The sequence below is a fragment of the Dreissena polymorpha genome, chromosome 9 (assembly GCF_020536995.1).
Source record: "Dreissena polymorpha isolate Duluth1 chromosome 9, UMN_Dpol_1.0, whole genome shotgun sequence".
NCBI lineage: Eukaryota > Metazoa > Mollusca > Bivalvia > Myida > Dreissenidae > Dreissena > Dreissena polymorpha.
Window position 1 is genome coordinate 99075050 of NC_068363.1, and position 27417 is coordinate 99102466.

General features: G+C 36.4%; 1 protein-coding gene across 6 annotated transcripts in view; it reads left to right on the plus strand.

The window, feature by feature from the left end:
• LOC127846353 (uncharacterized) overlaps positions 1–26504 on the plus strand; it is a 35357-nt gene extending 8853 nt beyond the window's left edge. For 5 of the 6 annotated variants that reach the window (XM_052377534.1, XM_052377528.1, XM_052377533.1 and 2 more), the window contains 9 exons: positions 4912–5006; positions 5754–5896; positions 12947–13133; positions 15735–15828; positions 16101–17517; positions 18092–18286; positions 22859–23004; positions 23546–23692; positions 24517–26504. In XM_052377534.1, the coding sequence (XP_052233494.1) occupies positions 4912–5006; positions 5754–5896; positions 12947–13133; positions 15735–15828; positions 16101–17517; positions 18092–18286; positions 22859–23004; positions 23546–23692; positions 24517–26167 (4075 nt within the window). In that variant the 3' untranslated portion in view covers positions 26168–26504. The remainder of the gene's footprint in view (positions 1–4911; positions 5007–5753; positions 5897–12946; positions 13134–15734; positions 15829–16100; positions 17518–18091; positions 18287–22858; positions 23005–23545; positions 23693–24516) is intronic. The other variant, XM_052377530.1, reaches the window with a different exon arrangement.
• The last annotated feature ends 913 nt before the right edge of the window (positions 26505–27417 follow it).

Consider the following 27417-nt stretch of genomic DNA (forward strand, 5'->3'; position numbering starts at 1 on the left):
CCCGAGTAATTTCCATACTTCTATCAACGTAAAAAATGGGGTCTGTTCGATAAACTGCTAGATAAGTTTTGTTATTAATATATTCTATAAAATGTATACTATATACTATATAGTATTTAATATATAACATTATATTTCATAATATAATATATAATATATATAAAATTTATATATGATATATTCTATATGATATATTATACATGATACATGATATATCATATATTATATCTTATACATGAGATATGATATATGATAGATGATATATCATATATTATATACTAAATGTTATATATTATATAGTATATATTATATATTATATTATATTTTATATAATATATGATATATTATATTATATATGATATATTATATTATATTATATTTTATATACTATATATTATATTATATCTTATAATATCTTATATACTATATTATATATTATCGTCTATATATATTATATATGATCTATTCTATCTGGTCTCTCTATATTATCTATTCTCTTTTCTTCTCTATTCTCTTCTCTTCTCTCTCTCTTCTCTCTTCTCTCTCTCTTCTTCTCTCTCTCTTCTCTTCTCTCTTCTCTTCTCTCTTCTGTTTCTCTTCTCTCTTCTCTCTTCTCTTCTCTCTTCTCTTCTCTCTTCTCTTCTCTCTCTTCTCTTTCTTTTTCTCTTCTCTTTTCTCTTCTTCTTCTTCTTCTTCTCTTCCTCTCTCTCTCTCTCCTCTTCTCTCTTCCCTCTCTCTTCTCCTCTCTCTTCTCTCTTCTATTTCTACCTTCTATATTCCCTCTTCTCTTCTATATTATATTATATATTATATACTTTGAAGGTAATCGGTGAGATATAATTGTTACACTGTTAGTAACTGATGGTGTATGGGATATACACCCTCAGTCATTTCAAACCATACTCGGGCTTCGCTCTCGTATGGTATGAAATTACTGAGGGTGTATATCCCATACACCATCTTTTACTAACAGTGTAACTTATAATACTCAGCAACAGATAGATTTGTTAAGACGATATGATTTAGACAAAAGTTTTGTTGTTGACATTTTAAGTTGTTGAGGAAAGCTCTTGAAGCAGTCAGTTTTCATGCAAGAAACTAAAATTATTGTGAATCGTAAGGGCATCCATATAAAGTTATCAAATTTCCTATTACAATAAAAAAAGTTCCTGAAAAAATAAATTCTAAAATTTCCTATTTTTGAAGATGCTGCTTCAGCCAAGCAGCTCGTCTAAGTTATCATACCATGAAACAATTCTTCATAATGACGACCTATGTAAAAGACTGAGCCAGTCCGATTGAGTGAGCTTTATTTTCAAATTCGGCATACCTCGCTTATTATCATTGATAAAGGTAAAGGAAGCTTGGTTCCCTTCCTGTTTCAAATTTATCAAGCGGTTCGAGACAGGAACCAGACATGAAACTGCCAAGTGGCACTTAAAACGCTGTTACGCTGGCAGTGCTTTCCTCAGGATTTTTGTCAGTCGCCCTTGGGCTGATAGGGGTGGTTCAGGAGGGGTGTCCCCTCCCGATGTAGATTTTTAAAAAATTTAACGTGTCAATTCATGTTCTGTGCTGCGTTATAACTCAAAGAAAAACAGTGTCAAAAGACATTATTTGGTGCGCTATGACTCTTCAAGAAAATCCCCCAGTCATTAAGAAAAATATATAATTTTTTTATATTGTTTAATTGTTTTAAAACTTTACCACACAGATAGTAAAACCTCGACTCGAACGATTCCCCAATACATCTGTTTCAACCCGACTCTATTACTGTATACTTACTACTTTTCAAGTTTCTGTTTATTACCCGATAATCCCGTTTATTCCGCTTGTATAAATCTATTTCTGGTAAATATATACGATAAAAGCTCTCAATTATTTCTTTAACACAAACCTTGCAATTTTTCTATAGTATCAAATAAATTTTAAGTGACTATATATAGATTTGATGAAATATTGCATCTGAACATGCGTCAATCCCCTGATGTGTTGTGTGCTTGTTAAAACACTCAATACACGCATGATTTCTATGCAAATGCCGCAACAGTGTATATGCTGCATAATTTTCGCGCTCTTTTTAATTGAGAAAAAGATTCAACTCAAAATTAATTTGCACTGCTAATTTAAAGCAAGAATATTTTAATGTTGCGGTAACATTTACATTCTAAAGTGTGTTTCAGATTAAAAATGCGTTAACATCGACTTACAAGAATGGGTTTTGGATTACAAATTTAATTATTCCCATTTGAGATTTCAACAAATAGTAACCGTTGCGTTATGAATTAATCGATAATTTGTTTAAACACTTTACGAGTCAAATAATCGTTTTGACCGAATTATGAATAAAATTCACGTTGTCCATGAGGATTTCGACCGGTTGCCATCATCAGTCTTCTACGTATCGATTATCGGACGAAACATTTACAAGTGTGCGTAATTAATTCAGCAAAAATTTGTTAAAGCGCATTATGTGTCGAATAAATGTCAGAAAAAACGAGGTGAATCAAGTTCTATAAATGGACATGATGAAATATACATGTAATGGAATTAAAGGGATCTTTTCACGAAAAAAATTGATTCAGATTCGCAAATTTTCGTTTTAGTTATGATATTTGTGAGGAAACACTTTTACTGAACATTTACTCTAGTCACATATAGCCATTAAATGTATCTTTTGACGATTTAAAAACCTTAAAATTATAAAGCGTTGCAAGGCGAAACAATTGAATAATTTGGAGAGTTCTGTTGTTGTCTTTTAAATTTACCAAACTACGAAGATTGCTGATATAATGTATGAAATACTTAAACTGTGTATAGGCAGAATAGCCGAGAGGGCTAATGCGTTTTTACTTCAGACTTATTCCAGGACTCCGGGGGTCACTGGTTCAAGCCCTGGTACCAGCTACTTTTTTTTCCTTTTTTTAATTTTATTCTTGATTTTTTACTGGAGCTTTTAAGATCCAATGTTAACATTTATCAATATAAAGCATTTAATGACAAACTTCAAAATATGCCAAAATCTGTGAAAAGGCCCCTTTAAATTGTTATCGCATAATTGTAACCGGGAGTTATTTGCACAACTTACTCGCCATAAGTAATTAATTGTTTACCACTTGCAATTAATTTCTCGTATTAATTAGGAGTCATAGGTAACACTTGTTTACAGTAAAAAGGTGTGATGATGATGATGCCCGAAACCGTCTTTAATGTACTGTACTGTACTAGTTACCGGTTTTATATTACGTAAATGGTACAACTTCATGCTAATCAAGCTGCGATAAACTCTTACATCGTGCCCGACATCAATAAAAAATAATGGTTGATAGTTAACCCCGCCCTCCTAAGCATTCGCGTAACCGATTGGACAATGAACATCACAGTTTGATGACTGGAAAGTTACCTGATACATCCTTGTCAGCATTTAAATGACTGTGTAATATGGCTAGAATAATCAATACGCGTGTCTTATCAGTGGATTATCCATTACCCCATGTGGTGTTTATGGCGATTACTTGTGAAAGTAGGTACAGAGTGCTCTTTTAAAACAGGGAATATTGATACACTGATAGAGAAACCTTGATTTTTTTGACAATCTCCACTTTCTTTTACTGATAAATACACTGATCGGAAAATTTCAAGCGCCCCGGGGACTCTGATTTTGAAATTCAAGCGCCCCAGCAAGGGATCATTAAATGGCCTGTGGAAAGCCCTGGCTGGGAAAACCCCAAATGTATTTATTTTTAGATTTCATTGAGAATGTAACCTGCCTCCCAGTTTCGCTGAATGTGTAAAGTTCCCTTTCCCCCCAAATTTTTGTTCACATCCAAAATGTTTCGTACCCCATTTTTCGTACCCATTTTTTTTTTCGTACCCAAATTTTGTTGTACCCAAATATTTTCGTACCAAAATTTTCATACTCAATATTTTTTTTCGTACCCAAAATGTTCGTACCCACATACACAAATGTCGTGATGTACATGTATATAAACTTAAAATGATGCTTTTATATCCATCCTCTTCAAAAGCATTGTCACACCTGTACTGTCAGTACTTTGATTTTTTTTGTATTTGGAATATAATAGCTATGACAACCTACATTGTAAGTAGGCTTTACTGTATAGTCACAGAATTTATCTGTTTTGGAAATTTTTGGACATCCCTTGGTTGCACGTAACAGTCTAGTTATTTATTTCTATTAAAAGCATGGTTTCTGAAAAATCAACAGAAAATAAATTCTTAATTATTTGATGTAAATCTGCTTTATATGGACATAGAGGAAAGACCAGATTGTAATATTGGACAAAATTTAGCTGCTAGTTATTATGAAGTTAAAGGATGATTTTTCCTTTATGTTGTCTTCATATCAATTTCATAGTTTATACAAAGACACTATGGTGACATTACCCTTTTTTTGACAAGGAACAATAACATTTATTTCAGTTACAAAACTTACAATAAAGATACTAGCCTGCAAACATGAAAATTAAAATACTTCTGGCTTAGAAATTGACTGTATTTATAATTTGATACATGAGTAAGAAAACTTTCTTTATTAATTGATTGCATATAAGACTTACCGGTAAATACTGATATTTTTCTGACATTAAACAATGCAAAGCTGAAAATTGTGTTTATTTATTAATTGTTTGAATGTATAACATAAGTATGGAGATGTTTGAAATATAAGAAAATCCTGACAGATTTTAACTCTTTCAGTGCGGGAACCGAATTTTGAAGGCCTGTGCAAACAGTTTGGATCCAGATGAGACGCCACAGAATGTGGCATCTCATCAGGATCCAAACTGTTTGCTATTCTGAAATTACGCAGACAATATTTTAGCAGACGACAAATTTCCCAGCATGCAAAGGGTTAATCAATCAATTGACCCTTTTTCCCTTCACGTGCAGGGATATACAGCCTAGGGAGGAACTGCGGGTGTGGTATGCAACTAACTTCGCTAGAAAACTGGGCAAGCCTACAGAACCAGATAACATCTCCAGAGGTTCATATCTTTCTCTTTAATTTCATGTTTGTAAGTTCTTATTGCCGTATTCAACTGTTTTCAAGCTAATTTCACTGTTTGGGTTTACATATGTTATTAAGTAATCATTTTGCTAAGAACAAATACTCCATTGCATTTGTGGGAAGCAGAAATATCTCGATTCTATATGAAAAGCACAAAACATTACATTAGCACTGAATATTATTTGTACTTGCGTATTTGTTAATCATTCATAAAAAGATGAGAAAGTATTGTATAATAGTCCGATATAAGCAATTATAATGACAAGATTATAGCTAAGCAGAAGTGAAAAATGTTCTTGGTAGGAAGTATAATTATTGAGAAAGGTACCATTTAAATTACTAAAAAACATAAATATATAAAACTATGTCCAGATATTGCCTTTCAACCAAATCTGTTTGGGACTCAACATATTGGTAGGCATTGAGTCGTAGGCACTAAGTAAAATGTAAATAATGCTTTTTTTATGAGGATGTGTATGATTTTACGTACATTTTTCATCCAAAATCATGCGTAAAAAATGTTATCAAATTAGAAAAATTTCAGGGTTGTGATATCTCCTTCTTTCAGATTATTTCAATGTCAAACTTAATTTTAAAAACGTGATTAACTTTGCTGGATTTATATACAAATGAAAAATTAAATTGAACCCTGTAAGGGTTTGGGCATTTGCCTTACCTTAGGTTGCTCTTAAATCACCCCTTTGTGAATTTGCATGTCTTTTAGTGTTGCTGGGTCACCGCATAGAGCCACTGCATCATGATATGGTAGTAGAAGAGACATTCCTGTCTCCAGAAGATGTGTTTGAGGATGAATCAGCGGTGGAAGATCCCAACAGTACCGAGCCACCTATTGCCAAGGATGTAGGTGTAAGTGTCATCACTCAACATGTACAGTAGTAACTCTAATATTTTCTGACGCTCTTAATACTTCGGACAACCCTGTTTTGCAGCCAAAATAATAATTGTTCAATGCTATTTTACCACAATTCTCCCCTATTGCTGGTGACACATTAATCGTGAAAGTCATGAAACCTGGCAGACAAATGCCTTAAGGCATTGGACCATAAGATTTGCAATTTTTGGTAAATAACTATGTTTACCGTTTATTAAAAATTGTTTCTTTCAACAGCTAAAAGTGAACATATATACAAGAAATGTTAACTATTTAGCATTGTATATAACAAGCACAAGCTAATTTTCATTGAAACAAGTTTTAAGTTTTTTAAGTTTCTCTTGTTGAACACGGATATTTTTTGTCTTTGAATTTTCTGAAACTTGTATTTATATAAACATTTTCATGCACGAAAAAACGCAAGTGCCGGAAAACTTAGAGTAATTACAGTAAATATGTGATAACCACACAAAACAACTGATATGAGTGTAAATTACATTTCTCAATATTCACAGCTATGGAATCACATTGAAAGTAATTACCCAGTTATGTTATGTGAAATCATCACTCAAAATTTGTACTAGCCTTAGGTGATACTTTGATGACCCTCTTTTATAGACGTTCAGATCTTTCCAGTCTGTTGCATATGCAGGTCGCCACAATAAATTTTAAAAATGAAAACTTCAATCTCTAAACCCACTCTGAAACCCACAAGGATCAGGGCTTAAACATTTTGTGAGTTACATTGTTTAGTGTTCCTACATGTAAACTAAGTTTGTTAAAATGTTCAAATCATGCCCCTGGGTCAAAATCATCCACATCCTAGGGGTCACTTATATAGTTATAGAAACAACAAGGCCCAGAGGTAAATATATTTGGCATATAACATCATACGGTAGCACTCTACTACTTTTGTTCAAATCATGACCCTGGGGGTCAAAATGGAACCCCGCCCTACTGCCCTCTACTGTATAAAGAGCAAATTAAAAATTCATCTTTGAAACCGCAAGGCTAGAAGTTTTGGAAGTTTAAGTGTACCATCGCATAGTTGGCCAACCCCCTATGTATATAGCAATAGTGAAAACTTAAAAAAAATCAATGCCTTTTTAGCTCACCTGATTGCTCAGGTGAGCTTTTGTGACCGGTCTTTGTCCGTTGTCCATCCGTCCGTCCACATTTGTTCGTAAACACTCTAAAAGCCACATTTATTTCCGATCTTCATAACACTTGGTCAAAAGCTTTGTCCCAATGAAATCTTGGTCGAGTTCGAAACTGGGTCGTGCAGGGTCAAAAACTAGGTCACTAGGTCAATAAAAGGAAAAAACTTGTAAACACTGTAGAAGTCACATTTCATGCCCAATCTTCATGTAACTTTGTCAAAATGTTTGTCTTTATGATATGTTGGTTGAGTTCAAAAGTGGTTCCGGTCCGTTGAAAAACATGGCCGCCAGTGGGCAGGTCAGTTTTCCTTATTTGGCTATAGAGAAACCTTTGTAAACACTCTGGAAGTCACAATTTTTGCCTAATCATCATGAAAGTTGGTCAAAACATTGGTTTTATTGATTTCTCGGACGAGTCTAAAATGGTCTAGATTGGTGAAAAACATGGCCGCCAGTGGGCGGGGCATTTTTCTCTTTATGTATATAGTGAAAACATGTGAACACTCTAGAAGTTACATTTTTGGCCCAATTTTCATGAAATTAGGTCAGAACATTTGTTTTCTTGATATGAAAGTTGAGTTGGAAAATGGTTCCGGTCCGTTGAAAAACATGGTTGCCAGGGGGACGGGCAGTTTTCCTTATATTTATATAGCAAAAAGGCTTGTAAACAATCATGAATTAAGGTCATGTAACATGCGAGACAACTCTTCTAAATATTGCATTTAAGTTTACAGTAGTAACTCCCCATTGACTATTAATGTTTTCATTATAATACAGTGTATTTTCTAGAGGGCACATTTCTTTTCCGATCTTCATGAAATTTGGTCAGAAGCTTTGTCCCAATGATATCTCGGTCTAGTTCGAAACTGTGTCATGCCGGGTCAAAAACTAGGTCACTAGGTTAAAAAAAAAGAAAAACCTTGTAAGCACTGTAGAAGTCACATTTTATGCCCAATCTTCATGAAACTTTGTCAAAATGTTTGTCTTAATGATATGTTGGTTTAGTTCAAAAGTGGTTCTGGTCTGTTGAAAAACATGGCCGCCAGTGGGCGGGGCAGTTTTCCTTATTTGGCTATAGAGATACCTTGTAAACACTCTAGAGGCCACATTTTTTTGTCCGTTCTACATCAAACTTGGTCAGAAAATTTGTCCCAATGATATCTCGATGGAGTTGGAAACTGGGTCATGCTGGGTCAAAACTAGGTCACTAGGTAAAAAAAACAACAACCTTGTAAACACTGTAGAAGTCACATTTCATGCTCAATCTTCATGTAACTTTGTCAAAATGCTTGTCTTAGTGATATGTTGGTTGAGTTCAAAAGTGGTTCTGGTCCGTTAAAAAACATGGCCACCAGTGGGCGGGGCAGTTTTCCTTATTTGGCTATAGAGAAACCTTGTAAACACACTAGAAGTCACAATTTTTGCCCAATCATCATGAAAGTTGGACAAAACATTTGTTTTATTGATATCTCAGACAAGTTTGAAAATGGTACGGATCTGTGAAAAACATGGCCGCCAGTGGGCGGGGCATTTTTCTCTATATGTATATAGTGAAAACATGTGAACACTCTAGAAGTCACATTTTTGGCCCAATTTTCATGAATTTGGTCAGAACATTTGTTTCCTTGATACGAGAGTTGAGTACAAAAATGGTTCTGGTCAATTGAATAACATGGTTGCCAGGGGGGGGGGGGTGCAGTTTTCTTATATATATAGTAAAAAAGCTTGTGAACACTCTAGAAGTCACATTTTTTTCCCAATCATGAAATTTGGTGAAATGATTGGTTTCATATTTATCTCAGATGAGTTTGCAAATGGTCCCGATTGGTAAAAAAACATGGCCGCCAGGGGGGGTGGGGCTAGTTTTCCTTATGTGACTAGAAAGAAACCTTGTAATCGAACACTAGAAGTCTAATTTTTTGCCTAATCATCATGAAACTTAGTCAATACATTGGTTTTATTGATTGGTCGGACAAGTTGGAAAATGAGATCGGTGAAACACACTTTTTAGCTCACCTGATTGCTCAGGTGAGGTTTAAGAATTGGTCTTTGTCCGCTGTCCGTTCGTCCACATTTGGTTTGTCAACACTCTAGCATTCACACTTCTCAAGCATTCTTTATGAAAGTTGCTGAAAGATCTCAGTCAAGTTTGATAATGAGCAAAATCACATACTTAATGCCATACTGGTTATTATTGCCCTTAGATTGTCCAAATTTTCATTGTATTATACAAAATCCTTGTAAACACTCTAGAGGTCACAAGTTTGTTTCAGATTTTATGAATCTTGGTGGTCAAAATATTTATTTTTGTAAGCAAAGTTTAATGTTTGGTAAGGGTGGTCAACTCAAAATATAAGTCACCAGGTAAAATCTTACAAAAAAACAAAAACACTCCATACGCCAGAGTTTTGGTTCAATAATGATGAAACTTGACCAGGCTGTTTGTCTGGACAATATCTAGGTCAAGTTTAAAAGATTAAATGAACTAACTCCTCTCAGGTGAGCGAACTAGGGCCATCTTGGCCCTCTTGTTTTAATGCCTATTTACCAAATTATGCAAATGAAATGGTCCATAACTTTCTTGCATTCATCTGCAAATTTTTTTTGCCATTATCTTGGTGTAAAAACACATTTGTGATATTTCACAGAATATTCGCAAATAAATATCATTCTGATTAAACTTTCTGTCAATAATTCAAGGGGAAAAGCTGGGTTTCCAATTATAAGAGTCATGAACAATGATTGTTTTGGTTTATAAACAGGGTGTTGGAAAAATATTCACAGTAGTCACAATATTGTAGCACGGTGAGCATGGAGCCATTGGCCTGCATTGTTTGTTTTTTTTCGTCCAGTATTTGGCCCCATTCCCAATGGAAAAAAGTAGATAGTTTTCCTAAGTGGGAGCTAAAAATTCTCAATTGAAGGCTCATTTATTTTTTATTAGCTCATCTATTTTTTTAACCTTGGCGTTGGCGTCCGGTTATGTTTTGTGTTTGAGTCCGCTTTTCTCATAAAGTATCAATGCTATTGCATTCAAACTTTGTACACTTACTAACTATCATGAGGGGACTGGGCAGGCAAAGTGTCATATATATGGCATGCATTTTGACAGAATTATGTGCCCTTTTCATACTTAGAAAATTGAAAATTTGGTTAAGTTTTGTGTTTAGGTCCATTTTAATCCTTAAGTATCAAAGCTATTGCTTTCATACTTGCAACACTTACTAACTATCATAAGGGGACTGTGCAGGCAAAGTAATGTAACTATGACTGGCATTTTGACAGAATTATGTGCCGTTTTTATACTTAGAAAATTGAAAATTTGGTTAAGTTTTGTGTTTAGGTCCACTTAATTCCTACAGTGTCAAAGCTTTTGCTGTCATACTTGCAACACTTATTAACTATCATAAGGGGACTGTGCAGGCAAAGTTATGTAACTCTGACTGGCATTTGGACGGAATTATGGGCCCTTTATACTTAGAAAATTGAAAATTTTGTTAAGTTTTGTGTTTTGGTCCACTTTACCCCTAAACTATCATAGATATTGCTTTCATACTTGGAACACTCGCAAACTATCATAAGGGTACAGTAAAAGGACAAGTTGCATAACTCTGGTTGTCATTTTTACGGAATTATGACCCTTTTTTGACTTAGTAACTTTGAATATATGCTTAAATTTTGTGTTTTGATCCACTTTACTTCTAAGGTATCAAGGCTATTGCTTTCAAACTTAAATACTTTCATGCTTTCATGAGGTTACTGTACCTGGCAAGTTGAATTTTACCTTAACCTTTGAATGACCTTGACTCTCAAGGTCAAATTATTGAATTTGGCTAAAAATGCCATAACTTCTTTATTTATGATTAGATTTGATTGATACTTTGACAAAACTACTCTTACCTGACATACCACAATAGACTCCACCCAAACCATCGCCCGTGCCCCCCCTCGCACCCAAGAATCCCCACCCCCACCCCCCCCCACCACCCCCCCATCCCCCGATTTTTTTTTCCTTTTTTTTTCCTTTTTGGAACATAATGTAAAATAAATGTCCACACCCCCACACAATGCACCCCTCTTCACTCCACCCCTCCCTCCTTTGTGATTGAAAATGAGAGTCCCTTCATCTTTAAAAAGAAAATAGATGAGCGGTCTGCACCCGCAAGGTGGTGCTCTTGTTTTTTATATGCTCATCTATTTTTTTAACTTGACGTCGGCGTCCGGTTAAGTTTTGTGTTTAGGTCCGCTTTTCTCATAAAGTATCAAAGCTATTGCATTAAAACTTTGTACACTTACTTTCTATCATGAGGGGACTGGACATGCAAAGTTGCATAACTCTGGCATGCATTTTGACAGAATTATGTGCTCTTTTCATACTTAGAAAATTGAAAATTTTGTTAAGTTTTGTGTTTAGGTCCACTTTATTCCTAAAGTATCTAAGCCATTGCTTTCATGCTTTCAACACTTACTAACTATCATAAGGGGACTGTGCAGGCAAAGTTATGTAACTCTGACTGGCATTTTAACAGAGTTATGGCCCGTTTATCCTTGTGTTTTGTGTTTTGGTCCACTTTACTCCTAAAGTATCATAGCTATTGCTTTCAGACTTGGAACACTCGCAAACTATCATAAGGGGACTGTACAGGACAAGTTGCATAACTCTGGTTGTCATTTTGACAGGATTATGGCCCTTTTTTTACTTAGTTACTTTGAATATAGGCTTAAATTTTGTGTTTACATCCACTTTACTTCTTAAGTATCAAGTCTATTGCTTTCAAACTTCAAAAACTTTCATACTATCATGAGGGTACTATACCTGGCAAGTTGAATTTTACCTTGACCTTTGAATGACCTTGACTCTCAAGGTCAAATGATTAAATTTTGCTAAAATTGCCATGACTTCATTATTTATGATCAGATTTGATTGATACTTTGACAAAACAACTCTTACCTGACATACTACAATAGACTCCACCCAAACCATCCCCTCCCCCCTCACCCCCCAACAATTTTTTTTTTGCATTTTTTTTTTTAAGGATCATCTTATAAATGACCACACCCTCACACTATACTACCCCGACCCCCCCCCCCAAATAAAACATGGTTAAAAAACAAAAATATTTATTTTTATTATTTAATTTTTGAAAGACCGTCCAACTATCCCACCCAAGAACCCCCCCCCCCCCCCCCAATTTTTATTTCTTATTTTTGGAAGATAATGTAATAAATGACCACACCCCACACTATACGCCTCTCTCCCCACCCCTCCATCTTTTTATGCCCACGGATCGAAAGATCGGGGGTATATTGTGTTTGGCCTGTCTGCCATTGTATGTGTGTGTCCCAAACTTTAACCAAAACTTTAACCTTTGTCATAACTTGCAATATTCAAGAAAGCAACTTGATATTTGGCATGCATGCGAATCTCATAGAGCTGCACATTTTGAGTGGTGAAAGGTCAAGGTCATCCTTCAAGGTCAAAGGTCAAATTTATGGCTTCAAAGCGGCGCAATAGGGGGCATTGTGTTTCTGACAAACACATCTCTTGTTTTATTGAAGTATTTAGATAGGTCCCTTCACCTTTAAAAAGAAAAATAGATGAGCGGTTTGCACCCGCAAGGCAGTGCTCTTGTTTTTTAAGATCTCCCCATTAAGTTCAGCTGGTATCCAGCTCTTAAAGCCAGACCTTTGTAAATATAATATTGAAAACACTTCATTTATCAATTTGAAGAATTTGTTAGCAAAACAAATACAACACTAATTTTCCAATTTTAGTGGACCCCGCCCCTTTCAAAATGGTGAGAAAAAAACACTGTTGGCAGTTATCATATGGCAAGATCCACTTTGAAACATTTTTCTCTCCAGGGTAGTGCAGCTCAGAGTCTTCCTAAGGGGAAGATTATCAAGGGTGTCTACTGCCCTCGCTGCGGTCACACGTTTGCCACGCAAGCAGAAATGGTTCAACATCTCCGCGTGCATGTCAAGGCAGCCATTTCTGCATCCAATGTTAACAAGAGACCACCTGGTCGACCCCGAAAGCATCCTTTAAAAGGTAGACATAGTGTGTGCAAACTACAACCAGAATTAAACTGGTGTGATTTGCCTTTATTCAACTGGTGCGATTGGCTTTCATTAAATTGTTGTGATTCCCCTCAATTTAACTGGTGTGATTTGCCTTTATTTAACTGGTGTGATTCCCCGCGGATGGGTTGTTCAGGGGTTGTTTCAGAGATTCATGGAAATTTGTAAAAAAAATGAGGGAGGCGCCTATTTTATAAATGGCGCGTGGTAAAGTGTTGTTTTATGAACACTGTATCAGTGTTGACCATATTTTCAAGGTAAAGATATTGAGCTCAACCGCAAGCTTGCCGTGATTGTTCACATGGATCGGAGCACCTTTTTTTATCACATAAATGTTCACTTTGCTTATCTAATATGTTAAATGTGAAGTTAAAAAGGTTTCCATAAATAAATCTTGTAATGAAATTTAAAGGGGCCTTTTCACAGATTTTGGCATGTACAGTAGACTCTCTTTAAACTGGACGGTCTGGGGACCGGCCTGATCGTTCGGTTTTCAGAGAGTTCCGGTTTACCAAGAGCATGTATATTGCCGAAATATACATTGTATGCATTGTGTACAAAATCATATAAGAATACAACAAACCATATACATGTATATGTTCCATGTGATAACTGTACTCATGCATGTAAGGTTTATGTTCAAAGCATTCTTAAAAAAATTGTTTTTATTCAATTAATAGTAAAAAACATTCCATACCGACTTGTTTTAATTAATCCAAAAGTGAGTATGGTGCTTTATACATGTACATGTACATAGGTAACATTTGTCATATAGGCGAGTGAGTCGTGTTCGAGTTCGCTATAAATAGCTCTGAATTAATTAAACCTCAAAGACAATTTTGACGAATAACGATTTGAGAAGACTTGTAGATTTAAAACTATGAATGCTGAAGGTGCGTTTGAAATTAAGAAAAGGCAATGAATGAATTTGCAGACAGATGGATGGATATTTAACAGTCATATTTCTCACATTTTTATCTGACAAACAAAAAAACAACCATTTAAGCGTTAAAAACATGGCTATGAGATCATTTAAACTACCCGAGAAGATCACAAGAAAGTGATCGTCGCAACGGCATGCATTAATTTTGTAATTAAATTGTTTATCATAAGCTTAATAAAACAATCGAGTCAATCACTTTTTGGTGTTACTGCACATCTATTATAGACATTCACAGTTTGTTTTACATTATTTAATCGGACTTCTTTAGCGCAGTAACGACTTGACACCTTTATGGTATGTTTAATCCGATTATCAATGATTGCGCGAGTAAAATGTGTGACACCGCACGCGCTGTGCTGAATAGATATTGTAATTTTCACGCCTCGGGCATCATGAGAATTTGGAACATCCGGTGTACTCAATGTATTTTACATTTAAAATGACCAAATTCACGGAGATATCTGTTTGGTTTCCGGTTTTGAGAGTGTTTGGTTTATTTAACATTTTTAACAAAGAAATAGAAGGAGAAAATATGGGACTGGGCCGACCGTTCGGAATCGGGAGAGTTCCGGTATTCAGAGAGTCCGGTATTGGCAGAGTCTACTGTATTGAAGTTTGTCATTAAATGCTTTATATTGATAAATTTACACATTGGACCTAAAAATCTTCAGTAAAAAACAAAAATATAATTTTTTTTTAAAGAAAAAAAGTAACCCTCAACTGGATTCAAACCACTGACCCCTGGAGTCCTAAGGTAAAAGTCTTCTGTTTAGACCACTCGACCATGAGTATGTGCTCTTGCTTTGAGGAGATGTATTTTTACTTTATATAAGAAATCATTTTTAAAAAATATAACGACAACAACATAACTTTCCAAATTATTCAATCGTTTCGCGTTGCAATGCTTTATAATTTTTCAGGTTTTTAAATCGTCCAAAGATGCATATAATGGATATTTTAGAGCATGGTAAATGTTCAGTAGATCTATTACTATATTATTTCCTCATAAAATATCATTACTAAAATGAAAATTTGCCAATCTGAAACAATGTTTGTTAATTTTGTCAATTTACCAAAACATGAAAAGGCCCCTTCAAGTGCGTATTTAAATGTCTTCGCGAAGTCAAAATCAGTCAACAGAATTTTTCTCCCCTCGGACTTCACCTCAATCACACCCCTGCAAGTGTTGTGATTCCCCTTTCAAAAGATTTGCTTACTATGAAGTCTTATTAATATTGTTGTTTATACCTCTTGTACTCTAGACTGCAGTTCATATTAAACAAACTGAAATATACAGAAATGCAACAACTGAAGAATCATGATGCTTTGTGGGGGCTTTCTTCTCAATTGAATGATCTATATGGGCTGTGCTCTGTGAAACGGGGGTGTTATGAATGTGCAGTCCACACAGGCTAACCAGGGAGGAAACATTCCGCTTTTATGCTATTTTTTGTTTACAGAATATCTCCTCTTTGCAAAAATCCAGTTTGACGGAAAGTGTCGTCCCTGATTAGCCTGAGCAGACTGCAGAGGCTAATCTGGGACAACATTTTACGCACATGCATTAAAGTTAAACCCCCCTTTTCACAGAGCACAGTCCATATTTTTCCAATATTTGTTTGTTTGCAGAATCCACTCCCCATAGTGGTGTGAAAAAGAGAGGCCGGGGAAGGCCTTCTGTGAAAGGAGTTGTACTGTACTCCAAAACAATCAGCAATAAAAGGTACCTTGAAGGCCATTCAGGCCAACCATCTTATAACTGACATATAACCCCTGACAGAAATGTTAGCAAAGATGTGGAATGTGTTTTAAAATTAACATTAATGAATAGTATTAGTTATACACACAAATGGAATGTACAAGAAATGCAATGGAAGAGAGGTTTGTGCTTTCAGACTGATCTCTTGTACACGAGGTTTGTTCTTTATTTGAAGTAAAATATTTAAATTTTGTTTAAACACCACCTTGATACTAAAGTATTTATATTTTTTTTAGAGAAAGGAATTCAGAGAATGGTTCAAGTGATGAGGATGACCTTGACCCTGATGATGACCCAGATCATGAGTTCTCACCACAAGAGTCATGCACTGTGACCCCAGTGAGGTCAAACCCCAGACGAAGCACAAGGGGCAAACGCAGCAAGCTTGATTCGGATTATGTGTACACTCTCAACACAAAAGAAGAAAAAGAAGATGACCTAGAAGGTTTAGATGATGAAGGGGATGCTAATGAGAAAGACGAAACTGCTATCCACAATAAAACTAGTGCTGTCAAAACAGGTGCTAAACGAGGTCGTGGAAGACCAAGAAAAGTAAGAGCTGATGATCAGATGGTATCTGAATATACAAACGAGGCTACAGTGACTGATAATGCAACAGATGGTGTGGAACAGGAAAATGCAGATAGTCTGAATGAAGTGTCCCACACATACAAAAATGGTGTGGTAGGAGACAGAACTTTAATAGTGGTCAATCTGGAGGAATCCAAGAAAAGTTTTGGAGGGAATAGTGAGGTTTTTAGTATTGTAGTGGAAAATGGCAAACATTCTTATGATGCATCTTATGGTGGGGGTAATGTTCTAGAAGCAACAAAACATGAGAATGATCATATTGCAGTTGGAATTAAACAGACAAGTGTAAATATTAAAGATGAATTGGACAAAAACGGACTTGAAAGTTTTGATACCGCTGATGATATAAATAATGAGCTTTCTACTGGAGAGGTTCACAAAGACACATTCAAAGGGCAAACTGCAGATTTAGCAGATGAAAATACAGAAACACCACATAATTCAGTTTACAAAATTGAAATTAATATAGAAAATAGTGATAATCCAACCTCCAGTGACCAAATAGAAAAAAGTACAGGAGAAAGTAATCAAAACAACATTACCATGATGGACGACACACAACATTTGCCAAGTGATAACCAGCCAACATTGCAATCTGTTGATGAAAATTATCCAACGCACAAAGACTCTGAAGACACTGGTCCAGAATCTACTGACACACAAGTGGAAGCAATTAAGGAGCCTGAGGTGACCACTGCGGATAGTGAGTCACTGGTGAACATGTTCGAGGAGACCGGCGACAACCTATTCATGTGCGTCCTCTGTGATGAATCATTCCCAACAGATGCCAGCGTAAACGAACACATCATGAGACACAACGAGGGGGACAGAGGGGCGTGCAAATACTGCGGCACGGAGTTGTCCGCTCTGAGGGATGTTCTGGAGCACAGAAAGGACTGCAAGGTGCTTGTGGTCAAGTTTGAGTGTGATATCTGCCAGCAGGCCTTTAAATCGGCCCACTATCTGTACAGGCATATGGTGATGCACACTGACACGTTTATCTGTAGGAAATGCAGGAAGACGTTCTCGAGGAAAGATTCCTTGCAGAAGCATGTTTTAAAGGTAATATTCCAAAAAAGTGACCTCTGCTATTATAAAAACAGAGTTAAATGTATGTGCAAAGTGTTATCCCAGATGAGTCTGTGGCTGATCTGGGAAGTACTTTCCGCTTTACATGCCTTAAGCCCAGTTTTCCCATAACCAGGCTACATTGTTAAAATAAAAAGTTTGTCATTAAAGGCTATATCATATAACTGAAAATATTAAGATTTATCAGATCAGATAATAACTATCCAAACTATGACAAATTTCCTTTTTGACCAAATCTGCAAATACAAGATCACTGTATGTAAAAAGCATTTAAAGTATTCTGTTTTTCCCTTGAAACTTGAAGAAAACTGTTTGTGTACAATCTCTTTATTTCAAGTAAAACTTGTTCAACAGTTCGTATCCGTTTACAATATACCAATATATACAAGATACAATTGCATGGTCACAACAGGTCATTGTTCAAATAGTAAATTAGTAAATTTATAACTATCAGTTAAATAATTTACATTGCCCCAATATGTTTTCTGTATAACTATTAGCCCAGTATTGCCATCTATCATTTATCGTGTATTCTATTGCTGTACAGTGCTGCCCGGCTTTTGCGAAGGACTATAAGATCCACTACTGCGAGGTGTGTCATCGCGTTTTCTCCACAGCACCAGGGCTGAGCAGGCACTCAGAGAAGTGCAAGTCTGTAGGATGCAGCACCTGCAGCAAGATCTTTGTCACAAAGGATGACCTCAACATACACAAATGTCACCACACAGCAAATAAAGATGAGGTAACAATGTAAAATGGTCTACTCAGTAATTGTATTTGGTATAAAAACACCAGTGGAATTCAAGCATAAGTATAACTTGACTTCCTCTGATCGTTTTCTATAAGCCTAGCATTTATTTATTTATTTGCTACCAATTAGCAAATAAAAAAACAAAAACAGTTCAGCTTGCCAAGCAGTCTGTATGATGTATTGACAACTCTCCTTTCTAATTCCGATCAGCACTTAATGTCTGTTTTTCTTCTTATTCTGTCTACCCTTTTATGAACTTATGGCCCCAATTTCAGCCTACCATGGATTTCAACAGATTTTGAAAACCAGGAGTCAATTGACCTTGTGCTTGAACAATTCAGAGATCAAATGACATTTTCAGGGACAAATAACATTTTTAGCTCAGCTGTTTTCGGAGAAAACCCGAGGTATTGTCATAGCCAGCTGGGCGTCTGCTGTCCGGCATCTGCCATCAGGTGTCTGCCGTCCGGCATCTGCTGTCCGCCATGCTAAAACCTTAACATTGGCTCTAAAATCAAAGTGCTTCCGCCTACAACTTTAAAACTAAATATGTAGATGCACCTTGATGAGGTCTATACGCCTCACTCATTTTTTGGTCACTAGGTGAAAGGTCAAGGTCACTGTGACCTCTAAAAATAAAATCAAAACTGCACCAGCAGCTGAGCGTTGGCACCTGTCATGCGGCGCTCTTGTAAGATAATGATGTTAATGATGTTAAGAGTTACTATTCTTCATATTTATTAAAAAAAATGCACTTGCATAAAATTTAGTGAATTACAAATCTAAAATCAAAGCGCTGAAGGTCTTGGGCTATATTAAGTGTGCTTGGGAAGAAGTATTGTCCGAATTTCTACCTTTGTCCAAATTTAACCCATTCATGCCTAGTGGACTCTCCCATCCTTCTAAATTGGATCAATTTATTTCCAAAATTCAGGATGTCTAGTATACTTATTTCTATATTAAGAATATTTCCTTCAAACAGTGCAGACCCTGATGAGATGCCACATCATGCGGCGTCTCATCTGGATCTACGCTGTTTGCCAAGGCCTTTCTAGAGGCTAGGCATAAATGGGTTATACGGATTGACCCTAGCGGTTGAGTGCAGAAGCTCAGAGACTGTAAGAAAAGACAATATTTGTTTATATACTACAGTTTACATATACGGTGCAGGACTACACGATACTGTTGGTTGGAACGATAACCTTTTGTTCAACTCTACAGATCTGATAGGGGTTCGTCTACATAGGCGGTGAAGATATACAACACAAACATGACTGCAAAAAACTGTTAATGTTGGCGTCAAAAAAACTTTCAATAGCCTAAAATAGCTTTTTATCACATGCCATTCCCTGTTTCCCATGTAATATAACCATTACATATTTTTATGCCCCCAGATTGATAGATCGCGGGTATATTGTTTTTTTCCTGTCTGTCTGTCATTCTGTCCCAAAACTTTAACCTTAGTTAAAGTTTGATAACTTATGCAATATTGACCATAGCAACTTGATATTTACCATGCATGTGTATCTCATGGAGCTGCTCATTTTGAGTGGTGAAAAGTCAAGGTCATCCTTCAAGGTCACAGGTCAAATATCATTGTATTTTTTTCTCTAAAACTTTAACCTTCGTTAAAGTTTTGTCATAACTTTTTAATATTGAACACATCAACTTCATATTTGGCATGCATGTGTATCTCGTAGAGCTGCTCATTTTGAGTGGTGAAAGGTCAAGGTCATCATTCAAGATCAAAAATTGAAAACAAAAATCATTTCTCCATTCAGTCGCTTACTTCTTGTTGAGCTGCACATTTTGAGTGGTTAAAGGTCAAGGTCAACCTTTAAGGTCAAAGGTCAAATGTATGGCTTCAAAGCGGCGCAGAAGGGGGCATTGTGTTTCTGACAAACACATCTCTTGTTTTATATTACACATGTGTAATACAACATTTTTAAGCGTTTTCATTGGCTTAGTTTTCGTTTATTGACCAATCGCATTTTGTTATTTTGCTGAAATGACGTTGCAACGTCAAATGATGTCACAAAATGTAAACAACATTCGGAATTTATCATTATGTTTGCGTAAATATTTATTTAATTGCTCATTTAAAAGCATGTGATTAAAAAGATCTGACACTCGTCATATCATACCATATTTTATTAGTCGTCCAGGAAATTCATTAGTTAGCTCGCCAAAGGCTCGCTTACTAACAAAATTCCTGAACTTGCTTAATAAATTATGGTATGATATGACAACTCGTGCCAGATCCTATATTTATGACATAATTAACAGATCATGAAAACACTCAAAAGAAAATCCACTTACTCTGATAAAGAACGGTGTACAGATTGTGTACTTTGTCTCATGTAGAACTTTTCGCGCTCGATTTGCGTGCTCGATCTGCGCAGTGAAATATCATATCCGGTTACTTGGTCTATTTGCGAGAATGATTGTGAATGTTTGTTTTTTTATGCCTCTGGTAAGGTGGCATATAGCAGTTGAACTGTCCGTCAGTTAGTATGTGTGTATGTTATTCTGTCCGTCCATCCAAAAACATTAATGGCCATAACTTTTTTAATATTGAAGATAGCAACTTGATATTTGGCATGCATGTGCATCTCACGTTGCTGCACATTTTGAGTGGTGAAAGGTGAAGGTCAAGGTCATTCTTCAAGGTTAAATGTCTAATATATGGCGTCTGTCCGTCCGTCAAAAAACTTTAACATTGGCCATAACTTTTTCACTATTGAAGATAGCAATTTGATATTTGGCATGCATGTGAATCTCATGGAGCTGCACATTTTGAGTGGTGAAAGGTCAAGGTCATCCTTCAAGGTCAAATGTCAAATATATGGCATCTGTCCGTCTGAAAACTTTAACATTGGCCATAACTTTTTCAATATTGAAGACAGCAACTCGATATTTGGCATGCATGTGCATCTCACGGAGCTGCACATTTTGAGTGGTGAAAGGGGAAGGTCAAGGTCATCCTTCAAGGTCAAATGTCTAATATATGGCGTCTGTCCGTCCGTCCAAAAACTTTAACATTGGACATAATTTTTTCACTATTGAAGATAGCAACTTGATATTTGGCATGCATGTGTATCTCATAGAGCTGAACATTTTGAGTGGTGAAAGGTGAAGGTCAAGGTCATCCTTCAAGGTCAAATGTCTCATATTTGGTGTCTGTCCGTCCGTCCGAAAACTTTAACATTTGCCATAACTTTTTCAATATTGAAGATAGCAACTTGATATTTTGCATGCATGTGTATCTCATGAAGCTGCACATTTTGAGTGGTGGAAGTTCAAGGTCAAGGTCATCCTTCAAGGTCAAAGGTAAAAAAAATATTTTAAAAAAATCAAAGCGGCGTTCTTGTGAGCTGCACATTTTGAGTTGTGGAAGGTCAAGTCATCCTTTAAGGTCAAAGGTAAAAAAAATTTTTTAAAAATTTCAAAGCGGCGTTATCATGAAGCTGCACATTTTGAGTGGTAGAAGTTCAAGGTCAAGGTCAAAGGTAAAAAAAAAATATAAATTCAAAGTGGCGCAATAGGGGGCATTGTGTTTCTCACGAACACATCTTTTGTTTAATTTTCGTTTTTTCTGGAATGATTTGTTTACGCAAAATAAAATAACAATATTTTAAAATATGTTTAAAAAAATGTCTCAGAAAAAAAATCTTCTTACTGTCTCCGTGAATACTTGTATCGTTTCGGCCTAGACCGTCAAGTGAGGAATGTATTATCGCATGAATATGTTAACAATAAATATTATGTCGTAGTCAATGCTAAGCAATTTTGATTCAATATTTTTTTTTACATTTTTATGACACTGTCATGTTATATAGTGATGTTCTGTATTTACAAGGCGGGTTATTGAGATCTGCGAAGAACTAGTTTTATTGTGCATGAATTAAGTGGTAAATCAGAGTTTTGGGAATTTGGTTTTTTGCAGCCAGCCAATTCGGATAGGCTCAGAAATTTGTATCATTACTATGGCCAGGCCAAAAACATTGCATGATAGGAAACACATTTTGGAATTAGTTTTTTGTTTGGATTTGAGTCAAAATAATGCAAGGGAGATTATTTGAAGGAGTAAAATGTTCTTTCATCAGAACCCAGTATTCTGCTTCAATTGAAATCACTGGCCTGCTCAGAAGCAAAGTGAAAATGGCTATATGCAACCAGCATTAAACCAGAACAGCCTGCTCGTCAATATCTTAATGTTGGAAATAAAGGCTTCAAAACTTGAGTCTAGTAGGAAAGGGACTACAGATGTGTGCATCTGATTCTGAGTCGTAAAGGTTTACGGACTTTCAAGAGATAACGGATATATAGGATAGTACCTTATTGTGGTATTAGGGACAATTTGCTCCAATCGCTTCTAGAGCTGAGATCACTATTCAAGATCGAACAGATATTTAGAATATAACGCTATTGTGATGTTATTAGCAGTTTGTATCACATGAGCTGTTTGTATTAAGTTGTATCACACCAGACCCGACACAACACACGAGCATAACACCACAATAAGGTTATGTTGGAATTATTGTTCCTACTTGCTGTTTGCAGTCCGCTCGCTACTCCTGTGGGCAGTGCTCCAAGTGCTTCCAGTCCATGTACTACCTCCAGCAGCACCGACTTATACACAAGAACATGCACTCCTGTGACAAGTGTGGCCGTAACCTTGCCAACAAGGACGACCTTGAAACACACAGGTCTAGACATCTTTAGCTAGGCGTATATGAGTCCCACTGTCGAAAAACTGGGTTTAATGCTTGTGCGTTAAGTGTAATCTCAGATTAGCCTGTGCAGTTGGGTATAATGCTTGTGCGTTAAGTGTCATCTCAGATTAGCCTGTGCAGTCAACTCAGGCTAATCAGGAACAACACCTTGCGCCCAGACTGGCTATTCATTTATGGAATTTTTACGTTTAAAGGGAGCCTCTTCTTCAAGAAAATCTAGTTTAGGCGGAAAGTGGCATCTCTAATTAGTCTGTGCATACTGCACAGGCTAATCTGGTATGACACTGCACATGCATCATGCCCAGTTTTCACAGAGAGAGTCTCATAGGATAAGGCATTGGCAGTGATATGATTTAAACATAGTTAACAGTCATGGTTGGCAAATTTAACTTTAATATGTTGATTGATAAAGTTGTGTTTGATTTTGAAGTAAGTTTTAATAACAGTTTTTCCAGAACAAGACTCAAATGATTAGCGTGACTTTTTAAAGAAAAGTGCCCTTGTTTTCCCTCAGACTGCTGTGTGAAACACTGGAGTCTATCCGGCTGTTTGGTAGTGGGAGATGCGGGCAGTGTGAGGTGGAGTTCAGCAACGGCAAGGCGTTCAGGGAGCACCACCTCTCACATACACATCAGTACCAGTGTGACAAGTGCCTGAAGAGGTACCTACACAATCCACGGCTTAACCCTTTACCTGTCAGAAGCAAAGTGAAAATGGCTATGTGCAAACAGCATGAAACCAGAACAGCCTGCTATTCACTCGCAGTCTGTTCAGGTTTTATGCTGTTTGCCCCTCATCAGTATCTTGGGGTTTGAAATGAAGCCTTAAAAAATTGAATCTAGTTAGAAAGGTCTTAAATTGAATTCAACTTTCAAACGGACTACAAATGCATCAAAATATGTATATAAGTGGGAAAGGGTTAAAAGCTGTTACTCCTGACAAAATATCCAAAATATGTAATGTTCTTTTTTCTTGAATAACATATGTTATTTATAGGGGGTTTATTGGCTTAAAAAACTGTTGCCCCAATAAAAGTGTGACAAGTGATTGTTTTGGTAGCTGTTTGTTGTGTCATTTATTGGCTTAAAAGCTGTTGTCTTTGTTTCTTTAATAATGTAGAGAATTTAATTTTAACATATCATGACAAATGGAAATATAAATGTTTGAGCACCGTTTCTTTGATAAGGTCATCCTACAATAAAGAATTAACAAATATTGCGCCTTTTTCAAGAAAGACATTTAAATAACATCATCCTACATATTCCAACAGGGGGATTGGCCAGGGGATTCTGATTTATCATTTATAACCTTGTATCATACTTAATTTTGGCTGTTTCAGATTTATAAAGATTGGCACCTTAACCAATCATGATTGTCAAGGTGCTGCCACAGATTAATTTTGGCTGTTTCAGATTTATAAAGATTGGCACCTTAACCAATCACGATTGTCAAGGTGCTGCCACAGATTAATTTTGGCTGTTTCAGATTTATAAAGATTGGCACCTTAACCAATCACGATTGTCAAGGAGCTTCCACAGAGTTTGTGTGCTCAGCCTGCAAACGAGGCTTTAAAACCTCAGAAACCCTCGAGAAACATGTGAATGAGGCGGAATGCATGAACTACGCCTGCTCTGCCTGCGATCAACAGTTCCACCTCAAGAGCCACGGCAGAGACCACATGGAGTCGTGTACTGGCGTGTTTTCACCGGACGATCCACCAGTTCTTAGAAAAATCAATGAGGAGAGTTTTATATGCCAGCAGTGTGGAAAGTCCTTCTCCACGAAGAGCAACCTGACTAAGCACATTTTGCTGCACGGCGATAAACAGCACAAGTGTCCGTACTGTGAGAAAGCCTTCCACTTGGACATCTACCTCAAAGAGCACCTATCCGGTGTGCATCTGAATCACTTCAAGTATCAGTGCAACGATTGTGGACGCATGATGAAGTCCAAGACTGGCTTCAATGAGCATGTACGAGTGTTTCACACTAAAAATGCTCAGGTGTACACCTGCCCAGAATGTAATAAGCAGTTCAAACAGAGAGGTAACCTTCGCTCACACATGTTTTCCCATTCGGAAGAGCGTAAATTTGCCTGTGACATTTGTTTAAAATCTTTCAAATATCCTGATCAGTTGAGTAGACATAAACTGGAGCACAGATCAACTGTTAAGTTCTCATGCATAATATGTAACAAGAACTTTTTCCGTAATACGGAACTGAAGAAGCATATTGAACTCTACCATAGTGGCTTAGTGTATGTGTGTGGCGTGTGCAATGCTAGATGTGGGCATAGACATACGCTGGTAAGGCATTATAAGCGCAAGCATCCAGACCAAGTAGGCCTACTTGGACAGGAGGGCTACGTATCATCCCTGCATAAGCATGTGAGCGCAGTTTATGACGCCAATGAGCAAAAGATGGGGGAAGAAGCTAGTGACAATATCAACGATGGTGAGCAGATCGTTATTGACGGGATGTCGTTGCCGAGGGAGGCAGCTGAAGCTTTGCAGAACCTGGCCCTAGGGACTGCGACCCAGAAGCATTACGACATCTTGAAGGAGAAGGGCCTCATTCTACAAGAGCAACCTCAGGGTACCCTCAACGAAAGTAACATCATTGTGCCTCAGGACAGTTACATTAACCCAGATCATGCCACGGTTGGGTCGGACCATGAGGGAACAATCAGCATCTCTACAGAGCAGTTGGAGTCCACCTTTAGGGTGATGCACAATCCTGATGGTTCCTTCACTGTGAATGGCGTGCCTGTACTCCCTCAAGCACTGCAGGGACCGGATGGCCAGATAGTTATACTGCAGATTGTAGACCCAGGCAGCCAGAACACAGAACAGGCTATCTTACATGCTCAGATGGGCAGTGTACCACTCTCAGAAGAGGAAACCCTGGTCTCAACATCAATTCATGAAGACCATGAGCAGGTTTTGACAGCTGAAGAAGAGGCAGACACAACGGATCTGAGCAGTTCTGATGGATATCAGCAGGTTGATATTGTATCTGATGTTACTCATACTGAGGTTGACGAGGAAGTTGTACACTATCCCAAAGTAACTGTTTCCACTAGTCAAGCTGAAATTGCTACACTTGTTACAGAAAACGAAGTTCTGATTACTGAATAAAGAACCATTTCTGCAGTTATATTTTATTATGTGAACAAGTTTACACCCTAGTTATGCATCGACATTAATCTGTAGAAGTGGTGTTTGTATTCTTTAGTTATAAGGAAGATAAATGCATATTTTAAAATAATCTAGTCTGTGAAGTATTTCATTCAATGTGTAATAATTGTTGTTTGTTATTTGTTATTTGCTGACAAATTTTTCTTTGTTTTTACATGATGGATAATGTTAAATTATATTTTAACTGTTTAAAATTAAGTACCTTAGCTCTCTGCTTTGAAATCACTTTTATGGAAATATCTCGATCTGTATCTCTGTATTAACTTGCATGTGCTGTTTTTAAAGGGATCTTTTCACGCTTTGGTAAATTGACAAAATTGAAAAAAGTTGTTTCAGATTCGCAAATTTTCGTTTTAGTTATGATATTTGTGAGGAAACAGTATTACTGAACATTTACCATGGTCTAACATAGCCATTATATGCATCTTTTGACGATTTTAAAACCTAAAAATTATAAAGCGTTGCAACGCGAAACGATTGAATAATTTGGAGAGTTCCGTTTTTGTCATTAAATTTTGTGAAACTACGAAGATTGCTTATATAAGGTATAAAATACTTCAAGTATATGTACTCGGCGGAATAGCTCAGTAGGCTAAAGCGTTTTTACTTTAGGACTCTGGCAGGACTCCAGGGGTCACTGGTTCGAAACCTGGTCCGGGCAATGTTCTTTTCCTTTTTTTAATTTTATTCTTGATTTTTTACTGGAGCTTTTACGATCCGATGTTTACATTTATCGATATAAAGCATTTAATGACTAAGTTAAAAAATGCCAAAATCTGTGAAAAGGCCCCTTTAAGCTACATGTATTATAAAATAAATAAAATACAAGCTATTTAATTATTGAAAGGTTAATTGGAATAAAGTTTTAGATAAAGTTATATGCTTGTGCTGATTGGGTGTGTTAAAAATATCCAAAATTTGCCATGTATTTCATCATGGTTGGACTACTTCTGCTTAATTTAACATCAATTCTTAAAATAAAATATTTTAAATTGTTTGGGGAATATGGCTCTTGAACTTACATGAACATGTTCCATAGATAATAGATCTTCATTACTTTGGTAACATTTCTTATATAATTCATTAGATTATTAGTTCATGTATGTACCAGAATACAATATATTCACAGTACTTGCTATTGTTGATTGGCCTCAAATACCTAATTCTATTGATTATAGCTGTTATAACTA